We start from the raw sequence: 13,016 nt of genomic DNA on the forward strand, positions 1-13,016 counted from the left end.
CATTATGGCGCTTGCCGCTTGCATCAATGCTAAAATCAAGTGTTGCCGTCAAGTAGGCGCGTTAGCTCAGTTTGTTAGAGCCATGCTGAATGCTGATAACGCGGAGGTCGTGGGTTCGACCCCCATGCTGGCCAGGATATTTTTTTCTCACCCTTCGTCTCGACTTTCTCTAAATCGCAATTATATACTTTGCTTATCGCAATATTCTTATAATGGACATGAAAAGAGCTGAATTTTCAGAATTACTATGAATTGAATTGAATTGAATTGACTTTATTGCTGGGCGAGGTTCAGCTGTTGCTGGTCTACCACCTGTACATCCAGAATCCATTTACAAATTCGTCAGGTACAAAAATGAATAAACAGACTAACTTAGCTCAACAATATTATATTTAGAATCATCAAGAAAGTAGACATCAAAACAACAACAAAAAATGCTCCGGATATACCATGCATTGGAAATGTGTTTTTGGAATATCTTATACATCCATATCTTTCACTTCCATAGTTCATAATTATTTTCAAATAGCTTCTTCCAACTCAAATGTTCTGTTTACTCTACCAAATCATTTGAAGATATATTACATGAGTTTCAAAATGATATAATGTACTGAAACATGGTGCAATGGTCCTTCATTCAACGTAACACAACATACAAGAAAACCAAAAAAAATTGTAGGGTTTGCCACCCCTATCTTTCAAGACAAATCCCAATCAGGAATTTATGCACACACAAACCCGGTTACAAAAAATATTAATTATGTAAGTGCAGAAGTCTTTTTCAAGGATCACACAAATCCCACACAAGGAGTTTCATAATTTTGTACATATAGTATTGTATTCCAGAACCCATAGAGATATTTCATTTATACCTAATGTACACATACTCATTATTTGCAAACCGTTAATCAAACTGCTTGGCGATTTGCAACGCTTGTTGAATGCTTTCGTTTCAAACAATATTAAAGTCTCCAACAGGAGCTGTGTTGTCCCACTTAACAATAAAACTAGCAAAAGTAGTCTTTGTCTTCAATATCGATTCCAAATGGTGGAGAAGCAGGCGTACGGATTCTTAAGCCTAGTGTCTTCCGCTCAGTTGACCTAATAATTGGATAGGTTGTATAGGTATGCAAACGGGTGTTAAATATTGTAGCGACTTCTTCTGTGGATGCATCCCAGTTTGGTTGGACCCCTTCAAATAAAAGTAGCTCTGTATGCCGTCCCATTTCTAAGGATGTATCTGGAAGAACTTGATCAAGTCGTTTTTGACAATCATCACTCAAACATTTGCTTGGGCTTGAAAAGTTAAAATCATTGAACATAAGACGTCCTAAAAAATGGGTACATTCATGCGCGGAAAGTGTTATCATGTCAGCCTTATTAATAGCAGTTCCTTCATATCCCGCCAAATTGTTGATGCAAAGCAGGATCCCATCTACTAAGGAGGCTCCACGCAAGTTCCTCAAGGGAGCAAACTTCTTAACACCGTATATCTTCAGATTAGCAATTTCTTTGCCAAAATCTGGAATGGGTGTGCTGCCCAGCTTTTTCATGGCTTCCTCAAATGCACTTATCATTGCTTTGCTACAGAGAGCATTCTGAATGTCCTTCTTTGTATATTCGGGCAATAACCACACTACTCCATCAACTCCGCAATCCATACTTGCATGAGTCACAAATGACTCTATACACTCATCAAAAAAGTTGGCCTTTGTTAATCTTTCAGCTTCTGGTAACTTATCCATGTCACCGCGAATAAGATATTTACGATATTGGAGTTCTACATCCATCTTAGTGTAGTGTATCATCACTTGAAGCGTGATTCGTTTGGTGATGTCATTGAAGTCCCCTCTCAAAAAATTCAATCAACTTTTGTGTAGTGCTAGGCTCTAGCTCCAGGCGTTGCTCTAAAATATTGTGAATGACACAGTCACGGAAAAGAACCACATTAAAGTCCTTCATGGGGGCCACAGCCTCTTGTGGAGTACTCGGTGGTCTAGACTGTAGAAACTCTAGAATCCTGAAGTTGTCTTTCTTGTAGTTGGCAACTACGTCATCAAAAAGACCCATCTTGCCTAGGTTGGACCTGAGAAAGAAAAAATTATAAACTACCTCAGGAAAAACAGGCAGTATAATATGGAGATATCAATTTCACTGTTAGAAGGGGATTTATCTCTAAAACTAAAGTCTTACGATCTAAAATATGATACCTAAAAGTTATTGCAATGACAAAAACCATAGCACCATGTCTAAAATTTAGAATCTTAAATTTTAACAAAATGTCACTACACCACATCTAAATCACAGCCTTTCCTTTTTTCTGGCTAGTATAAGAAATTCAAAAATTACACAAATGAGAAATTGTAATTATGAAACTGAATATTTAAACTAATTAAAGATTATTCAAGTCTTTTACTGATCGACATTTTTTCAATGGTTCTTGAAATCTAACTTCCTTGCATTTTACATTATTTAACCCAGCTTCATTATTTGTATTAGATTTAGGTTTTACTATAATTTGTGATTTAACCTTTAAATTTAACATAAAACGCCCATAATTATCTCGGGGTGGTAAATTAACAACTCCTTTTTGATTATAGGATATATTATTGGCTTTTAAATATTTTACTACAGTTTTAGAATTAACTTTATATTTGTTGCAAAAAGAATTAATTGAATTATTTAAGAAATTATAAGATTTTAAAAGTTTAACAAATTCATCTGGAGTAATCGGTCTTGACATCTTTTATTTATGTATATTATTTTTTATATTTGTTAAAGTATGGTATTATTGTAAAGTAGTGTAATTCAGTATCGTATTGTAGTATTATAGTATAGTAATACTGTAAGGTATGGTATTGCAAAATAGTAAGGTAATACAGTAATATAGTAAGGTAAAGAAATCCCGTAATATAGTAAGGTAAAGAAATGTGGTAAGGTAAATATTCTAAAATAAAATATATATATAAATGGAAAAACAAATCAAATTATTTACCCCCAGTGAGAGTGAATTAATAGGTTTAGATAATTTAATAACCAATGTACCTGAATTACGAGAATTAATTGAAGAATCGGGTTATAATATTCAAACTATCAATAATGGTGTTAAAAACCTAAAAGGTCTTCCAGATTCATATAAAGAAATGATAATAAAATTTTTTAAAGCATTGAACATATTATTACTAAAGAAATATATAAATACTCCAATTTTAGAAATCAAGAAATAATTGATAAATTATTAGCCTGAGAACAGGAATATAAAAAAATTATAACAAAACAAGCATCTAAACACAATGACGAAAGTGGTATAGACGAAATGAACAAAATGTTTAGTACGATGATAATAGAAACAAAAGACAATAAGAAGATAAGTAGATATATGAATAAAACTTTAAAAGATATAAAGTTTCAAGATGATTTTAAACCTATATTTGAGAAGAAAGGTATTAATGAATATTCTAAAAAAGAATTATTAGAAATGAAAACTAGTAAAAAAGGTCCAACATTTAAAGATATTGAAAAAATCCAAATAGTTAATATTCCTGAAGGGAAAAATATAATTAACGGTAAAGTTAAATGATTTTTATAAAAAAATCTTATCAATGGGAAAATAAAATAAGAGATATTTCTAAGATTTACATATATTACTTATTATCTAAGTTTATTTTATAGCATACATAAAAAATTGTACAACAAAATGTCAAGGTATTTAATACAATTTTATTTGTAAACCTAATTTGCAATAAATTTCTAAATTGAAAAAATATTGGGTATAAATAAATGAATCAAGTTGACACAACACAGATCGCTGAATTTCAAAGAAGAGTGAAAGGTTTATACAGATCAGAAGATTCTGCAACCAATGAGTTTGAAAGAATTATGATTAGAAATATGAACGCACAATTTAAAGAACACGAGAATAAAATAATAACTTTAGCTACATTAGGCGCGGTCAAGCTGCGGCTGCCCGCATAGCACCTTCGGTGCGTTTTATTGAAAATATCTTTTCCGAAATAAATGGACAACCTTGATCCTTCAAGTAGTCTTGCTGCGCTTCGTTGTTCTGTTTGTTTACTATTTAAACATCCAGATGAATTTTACAACGGTAAATATGTTGATAGAAGATGTAAACAATGCAAAATACTTTCAAATTGTGAACGTTTGTTATGTGAATGTGGAAGATATTATACCAAAACACACTATCAAAGACACTTAAAAACTAAATTGCATAATAAGGGGGTAGGTGTTTATTGAATATTTTTTTTTATAATAAATTGGTTGTCTTAAAATGGAAGAACGTTTAAATAAACTTAAACTACCAGAATTATATAACATTGCAAAACTTTTAAAAATACAATATATTACAAGATATAAAAAAGCTGATCTGATTATACAGATAATCAGGCAATATGAAAGAAGGAAAAGAGAAAAAGAAAACAAAAAAAATTAATGATTTATTTCCATTTGATCAAGACATAATAGCACCTCCAAAGAAAAAAGAATAAAACAAATAAAATGTGATGTTTGTGGTAAGTATATTAAAGAAACTAGGCTACAGCTTCATAAAGCTAAACATAATCCTGAACCTGATTTTATTTTAGTTGAAGTTGCTTTTAAAGGTAGGTTATTAACTTATCAACATAACAATAAAGAAGGAGATTCTGATTTGTTTTACTATATGGACTCAATTAAGAATAAAGCGAATAATCTTATTAAAAATGCTTTAGAAATTCATAAAAATATTAAAATTAATTTAGAGTTAGAATGTGATTTTAAAAATTTAGAACATGAAATGGTTCATAAGTTTCAACTACCTAATGTAATAATCAGATCGTTGGAAGAACTTAATAATTTCTGGGATACACAAAGAGATTTATTTATAGCCAGATGTGATGAATTAGAAGCGAAAGGCTCAGGCTGGGTTATAAGCAGAATAAACAATTTAAGAATTAATATTAATAAATATAAACCATTAAGTGGAAGTTCATATATAAAATTACCTGAATTGATAGAAGCTAAGCAAGCTTGTATTAATGTTAAAAATGTTGATAATGAGTGCTTTAAATATAGTGTGTTATCTTGTTTATAGGAACCAGTAAAAAATAAAGAAAGGCCATCGAAATATAAAAACATTAATCATAACTTAGATTTTGATTGTGTAAAATATCCGGTTACTATTGATCAGATACCTAAATTTCAAGCAAAGAATAAAATTAATGTAACTGTATTTGGGTATGAAAATGGTAGCATATACCCATTATATCATAATAAAAAACAAGAGTTTGAAAATAATATTGACCTGCTTTATTTTGGTAACAGCACCAAAAACCATTACTGTTGGATAAAAAGTTTAAGTCGTTTATTAAATAACCAATTAAAAATTAATAATAATAAAAAATATTTCTGCAGAAGATGTTTAAATTATAGTGCTAGAACTGAAGAAGCTGTTAAGAAACATCAAGTAATATGTAATAACAATGAAACCTGCTTGCCTGTTATGCCAAAATCTAGAATTATAGAAAATGGAACAGAAAATAAACCTACAATATCATTTAAAAATTTTCAAAGAATGCTTAGACACCCATATGTAATTTACTGTGATTTTGAATCAATCTTAAAGCCAATTCAGACATGTGAAGCAAACCCTAGTGAATCATATACCAATAAGATACAACTTCATATTCCTTGTAGTTATGGACTTTATGTAAAAAGCGTTTACGGAAACATAGAAAATCCTTTACACATACATAAGTGTGAAACTGCTGATAAATGCTTTATAAATAAGATAACTGAAAATGCAATAACAATACAAAAATTATTAAAGAAAAATGAAGATATGAAATTCACAAACAAAATAAAAATTAAACATTTAACAGCTACAGTATGTTATTTGTGTAATAATGAATTTACCAAAGATAATCCAAAAGTAAGAGATCATGATCATTATACTGGAAAATACAGAGGGGCTGCTTGTAATAATTGTAATTTAAAATACAAACAACCACTTTTTATTCCAATTTTATTTCATAACTTGTCCTCATATGATTGCCATCTGTTTATAAAAAATCTGGGAGAGGAGGCCCCCGGAGGGCTAAGTCCAAAGGACGCTGGGTGGTCGTCTAAATCAAAACTAAAACTAATTCCAAATAATGAAGAAAAATATATCTCGTTTAGTAAAGTATTGAGGACAAATGAAGGTTTAATTGAACTAAGATTTATTGATTCTTTTATATTTTTTAGCCAGCAGTTTAGATAATCTCTCATCGAATTTAGTACCGGAACAGCTAAGAGAAATAATAAAATACTTTTCAAATGAAGAATTAAATATGATATTTAGGAAGCAAGATAATCGAACTATAAGAAAAGGAATTTATGCTTACGAATATATGGACAGCTTCGCTAAGTTTAATGATACAAAATTACCAGCAATTGAAAAATTTTATTCTAATTTAACCAAAGAAAATATTTCTTGGAGTGACTATGACCATGCTCAAAAAGTATGGAATAAATTAAAAATTAAAGATTTAGGTGAATGGCATGATTTATATTTAAAATTAGACGTTTTATTATTAGCAGATGTATTTGAAAATTTTAGAGACTTAGGATTAAATAGTTCATATGAGTTAGATCCTGTTTGGTACTATACAACACCAGCTTTAGCTTGGGATTGTATGCTTAAATATACCAAGGTTCAATTAGAACAATTAACTGATTATGAAATGTATCTGTTTTTCGAAAAAGGAATAAGAGGTGGAATAAGTCAGTGCTCCAATAGATATTCTAAACCAGACACAAACACACAAATTCACTATAATGATATGAATAATTTATATGGTCACTCATTATCACAGAAATTACCACAAAAGAATTTTAAATGGATGACTGAAGAAGAATTAAATAATTTAGAAAAGTCACTAACAAGCAGCGCACGAAGTGCTAGCCCTACTGGGCGCTCTGCTGCACATATTTTAAATTCTGATGATAAAACTGGTTATCTATTAGAAGTAGATTTATCTTTTCCAAAAGATCTTCAAAATAAGTTCAATGACCTTCCACTTGCACCCGAGAATGCAATACTCCCAGGTGGTAAAGTACCAAAGTTGCTATGTCACTTCTATGATAAAAAGAATTATGTTGTTCACTATAAAATATTAAAACTATATACAGAATTGGGAATGAAAATAACAAAAATTCACAGAGGAATTAAATTTACTCAATCTGATTTTATTGCCCCATATATTAAATTTAATACTGAACAGCGACAGAAAGCAAAAAATGACTTTGAAAAAGATTTTTGGAAATTAATGTCTAATAGTGTATTTGGTAAATCTATGCAGTCAGTTAGAAAACAACAAAATATTAAATTATACTGTGATGACAATAAAGTCCAGAAAGCAATAAATAAACCTAATTTTAAGTCTAGAACCATTTTTAGTAAATACTTGGTTGCAGTTCATAATTATAAAACATCAGTTAAATTTGATAAACCTATTTATATTGGGCAGGCTGTGCTAGATTTATCTAAAGCTCTAATGTATGATTTTTACTATAATATATTAAAGAATGAATTTGATACTGATATAAAATTATTATACGTAGACACCGACGCATACATATTTGAACTCAAAAATCACGATTATTATACTTTTATGAAAAATAATTCTGATTTATTTGATACGAGTGATTATCCTAAGGATAGCGAATTATATAGTGAAAAAAATAAAAAAGTAATTGGAAAAATGAAAGACGAATTAACTGGCAAACCAATGTTAGAATTTATTGGGTTAAGGAGTAAAATGTATGCATATAGAACTGACGATAAGGTAGACAAACGATTGAAAGGAATTAAAAAAGCTGTATTAAAGAAAGAAATCCAATTTGAGGACTATAAAAATTGCTTATTCAATCAAAAAGAGTGCTTGCATAAACAGCATGTTATTAGGAGTCATAAACATGAAATTTATACAGAAGAGTTAAATAAGAAGTCACTCAGTTGGAAAGATGATAAAAGATCTCTAATTCCTGGTAGTACAGATACGCTGGCGCATGGACATGTGCTAGTACCACAGTAAGTCAATGACAATGCTAATGGTACATGATTATGAAGCGCTGGTACTTAGAGCGAATCACAATAATTAACATAATAGCTATAATACAGTATAATGTTGGACACGAGCTCACTAAAATGTTTTGTGATTTGAGAAAGGACCTAAATACATGGCTGTTCACTGTTTCAATAACCTTCCAAGTGACATAAAAATAATACAATCAGCTATCTCATATAAAAAGCATGTAAAGAAAATACCTATTAGATCATTGTTTTTATTCTGTTAAAGAGTACCCGACAATAAATTGCAAATTGTAACATCCTAAATGAACTCCTAGGACATGTATATGTATGTATTGATTTCTTATCTATTATATGTATGTAAATTACTGTAAACCTTGCAGCTAACAGCAAGAACAAGGAGAATCAATTATAATGTAATCAATGTTTTTTAAATGTTATGTATAATATCTTCACACTTGTACCTATTTGAAAATAATTATTAACTGTAATGTGCTGACATGTTCCATACCATGTGTGGAAAACAACCACTGTACAATGGTCAAAGGAATGAAATAAATCATATCATATCATATGATATGATGTACTGTATGGTACCTATATTGTTGACAGTAATTTGTTCATTTTGTGTTGTTTGCTTTGTAGGGGGAGAGCCAAACAATGGCTAAGCATCAGTGTCATTTTTTTCTATATTTAAATGCTGGGCTAGGCTACTGTTTACTTAAACGCTCTTTTTGCTTGCTCTGTAACCCTCTGTAAGGTACCTTTTAATTTATTTCAATGGACCGTCAACAAAGACCCGAATATGTTGGCTTTGGTATTGGAAGACTACACAAAAGCAGAAGTTATAGAAGAAAGGGTGGTTCTCTCTCCTTCTATATAGACCTATTTGGTACTAGTTGACTATCCTTCGGACACATTTATTTATTTGTACAGAAGAGACTACTTACCGTAATAAGTTCCTGTAGCATTGTCGAACATCGGGAAGGTGTTTTGTGTGATATTGCAATGTTTCATAGCTGAAATTCATGTTGTTCGTTGAAAATTAATTCTCCGACGGAGATAGCGTTTGGCGCGTACATCTGCGTATACCATGAAGTTCGTACACCTTCATACACCGTCGTGACTATCATGACGTGTCGTGATTGTGTTTTGTTGGTATCCAGTGTTTCGAACTGCCTGCGTTTGCGACGAGAGTTAGAACTGTGGATCGAGGGTTTGGAGAATGACGTGTGGTGGGTGTGTTGTAAAGTTTGTGCCGGGTGTGGACAAACCATTGGGGCTAGCCCCACGAACCATTGGCGCGTGGATAGGTTAGTAGGGCCACGCAAAGGTTTCAATAGTGAAAAAGATAGCGCCACGAACCATTGGCGCGTGGATAGGTTAGTAGGGCCACGCAAAGGTTTCAATAGTGAAAAAGATAGCGCCACGAACCATTGGCGCGTGGATAGGTTAGTAGGGCCACGCAAAGGTTTCAATAGTGAAAAAGATAGCCCCACTAACCATTGGCACGTGGATAGGTTAGTAGGGCCACGCAAAGGTTTCAATAGTTAAAAAGATAGCCCCATGAACCATTGGCGCTAGCCCCACAAACCATTGGCGCTAGCCCCACGAACCATTGGCGCGTGGATAGGTTAGTAGGGCCACGCAAAGGTTTCAATAGTGAAAAAGATAGCCCCACGAACCATTGGCGCTAGCCCCACAAACCATTGGCGCGTGGATAGGTTAGTAGGGCCACGCAAGGGTTTCAATAGTGAAAAAGATAGCCCCACGAACCATTGGCACTAGCCCCACGAACCATTGGCGCGTGGATAGGTTAGTAGGGCCACGCAAAGGTTTCAATAGTTAAAAATTGGTTTCGAAAAATATATTCGTAACCCCACACACCATTCTCGGATAGTCCAACGAACCATTGGCGCTAGCCCCACGAACCATTGGTGCGTGGATAGGTTAGTTCAGTTAGGTTGGGATACATAGTTAAAATTTGGTGTCAGAACGCGAAAAATAAAGTTAAAAAGAAATAGATCTGATTAAGTTTGTCGACGGGCATTTCTTGGGTTCCGAAGGTTGAAACACTGCATAACAATTGAAAATCAAGAAAAAACAAGGCCGATGCGTCATTCCTACGCGTTATTATTTACGAAGGTGTCCGCGCCATGTTGTGTGTGAGGCAAATGGAAATGTAGGAGGAAGAAGTAGTCGTAAGGTGAAAAATTGCTCTTACTTTCATCAAAACAACGTCAATACACGTTCAGGAATGTTCCGCGAAGCAGATACGTAAGTTCGAATGTCAAAAATTTGGCAAAAGAGAAGCCGGACGCGCAATTATGTAGGAAGGTGTACTCGCGATATTGTGTCTCAGGCAAGGAAAAACACCTACCAGAAAGACGTTCTGGTAATGTGAAAAATTGCAATTAATTTCATCAAAACAACGTTAATACACCTTCAGGAATGTTCCGCGAAGCAGATACGTAAGTATCAATGTCAAAAATTGACGAAACCAAAAAAATAGAGGTGTCCGAAGGATAGTAAATTTTTACCAAGTCAGCATTATTTTCCTATAGCAAAAGACTACATCTGGGTACTGAACGAAAGACGTGTTGAAAAAGCTGGGGTACTCGTAAGCCTACTCTAAACAACGTCAATTTTTACCCTTATAAGTTAGTATGTATTAATTATTAAGTTAATACGCAATACGCTTTATGAGTTTAATAATTTAGACCATTAAATTTTTAAAAAATAGAAGAAATAAAAACAAACTTACTATTTTACAGTACTTTAAGCTCAACAACAGTGAAGCAAAAAGCAAACTAGCTGAACTGGCTGTTTCAGTCTAATGGGAGATTGGTTGACCGTAGTTAGTATTCTGTGTTGCTTGCTTGCTTGCTTGGTTTCATTAATGGCCTTCACCTGTTTTGGTGACTTTTGGCCAAGTTCAGACTCTCACTTTTCTTATTACGTTTTTTTTTCTTTCTTTTTTTTCGATCTAAATTGTGTGTTGGGTAGTTCTGTTAGTTGATTCTAGACGATCACACAGTTTGGGAATGTTAGTATAGTTAAACATTTACTATTCTTCACTCCTTCGAGGCACACCGAGGAGTCTTCTTACTGGGTATCTTGTGCCCTGGTAGGGATAAAAAAAACAAAAAATGTAGACAAATTATATACACAGGGTTACATTTTATTACCTAGATGTCCATGTTGTTGTTTGTTTTTTTTTCCTTATTATATAGTGATTTGGGATTTCTTTATAAACTTACTAATGCTGTTTAGTATGTGTGGGTTTTTTGTAAAAATAAGTGTATTTAGTTCCGTGGGTGTTGGAATTTTCAGTTGAGTTAATCTTGCAATGAGTATGTCTCTTTCGTGTTGATGAAAGATGCATTCAAACATCATGTGTTCTATGGATCCAATTGCCTCTCCAGTATTCTGTGTTTCTACTGTTCCTCGCGAACCGGCTGAAGTCAAATTCGTGTCCATATTCACGAACCTTTTTTTCTACTAAATTTTATTTCGAGAATGTGAGTAGAATACGTGTAATATTTACAAATAGTACCAGCAATGTACGTATTCTACAACTCTTTCATTTACACAATATTTAGTTTCTAATTTGGATAAGTAGCTTCATCCGGCCGACCAATCTGCTTAATTCTTGTCATTAGAATATTATTTTGGGGATGCGGTAAGTGTTGCCTATTGTAGTTAATGAAATCGTAATTTAACATTGTATGAAATCACTGCGTAATACGTATCAAAGCTTTTTTTCAAATAGTGATAAAGAAGTATCGCCAAACGCGAACCAAATTCCGTTCATTTCATACATCAGTACAGGCTTGCATTCAGTATCAAAATCGAACTTCCTGATTGTAATTGCGTATCATTTGTTGTTTAAAATAAAATAAAAAAATCAGGAATTTTAATGAAATGGTAATAATATTATATACTGTTCTGTAAGGGCCAAGTTCCGTGTGTATAACTTAATCTGTGATGTTATGCTTCTACAATAACTTATTTTTTAATTCCTCTCGTATTTACTTGCTTGAGTGGTTTAGGTGGACCAGGTTTGGTTCTCTTACTTTTATAATTATACACACGCGCGGAAATAATCAGATAATTAAACCTAATGATCCTAACCTACTTATGTTATGATTCCGGTAATTATTTTGTTAGTGAAAATAGCTCTACATGCTATTCTCACCACCTGGTGAAAATAGTCACAGCCTCTTTTTATTTGTATGTAGCTAATGCTTAAGGATCATTTGAGGTAAATGCAACTTTGTATTGAAAGCAGCATATTTTCAGTTACTATTACCCTATTTTCACCAAGTGGTCAACCTCGTTGCCTATTTGTGCTAAACCTAAACTCATGATTCCTCACAATGTGGGAATTATTTTATTTTATAAAACATTTATGTTCTCTTGTAAGATTTTGTTTTGCATTGCTTGTTAGGTTCTATGTCTCAAAAAATAATCATCTATACCATGTGATATCACTGCTCTCTCTAAAAAGTGGTAATAATAATCAATAATCAGCATTTTTAATTTGTGTTAAGCTCTGTGGTTAGTTGAGTGATTTAACTTGCAAAAATTGACAATGTGTGAAATATAATAGCATCTGTACTTAATAATAAAGGTACCAGTGGTACCAGTTTCATAGATCGGAGACACATTAAAATCAGATATTTTGTGTTTTGCATGGTTCGTACTTACCAATTGTGTATTGCGGAACATAGTTCAAGGTGCCATTATGCTTTTTACATGAAAACAAACACTTTTCTACTGAAAAAACGCATTTGTCTAAGTGCTACTGAATGCACGTAACGGTGCGATATCGCTTCCTTTCTGAACGATATCGCTTCTTTTGTTTTCGAATATCCATGTTTTCCAACCTTCTTTACCGAAAAATACCTACTATCGTTTCGTCACGTGTGCAAATTGTGCATTATGC

General features: G+C 32.6%; 1 protein-coding gene across 1 annotated transcript in view; it reads right to left on the bottom strand.

Moving 5' to 3' along the window:
- Positions 1-1,836: 1,836 nt before the first annotated feature.
- LOC145986951 (far upstream element-binding protein 2-like) overlaps positions 1,837-13,016 on the bottom strand; it is a 60,432-nt gene continuing 49,252 nt past the window's right edge. The window contains exon 9 of the mRNA XM_083121417.1: positions 1,837-2,086. Within this exon, the coding sequence (XP_082977543.1) occupies positions 1,837-2,086 (250 nt within the window). The remainder of the gene's footprint in view (positions 2,087-13,016) is intronic.

The sequence above is a fragment of the Lepisma saccharinum genome, chromosome 1, assembly GCF_977018435.1.
Source record: "Lepisma saccharinum chromosome 1, izLepSacc3.1, whole genome shotgun sequence".
Lineage (NCBI taxonomy): Eukaryota > Metazoa > Arthropoda > Insecta > Zygentoma > Lepismatidae > Lepisma > Lepisma saccharinum.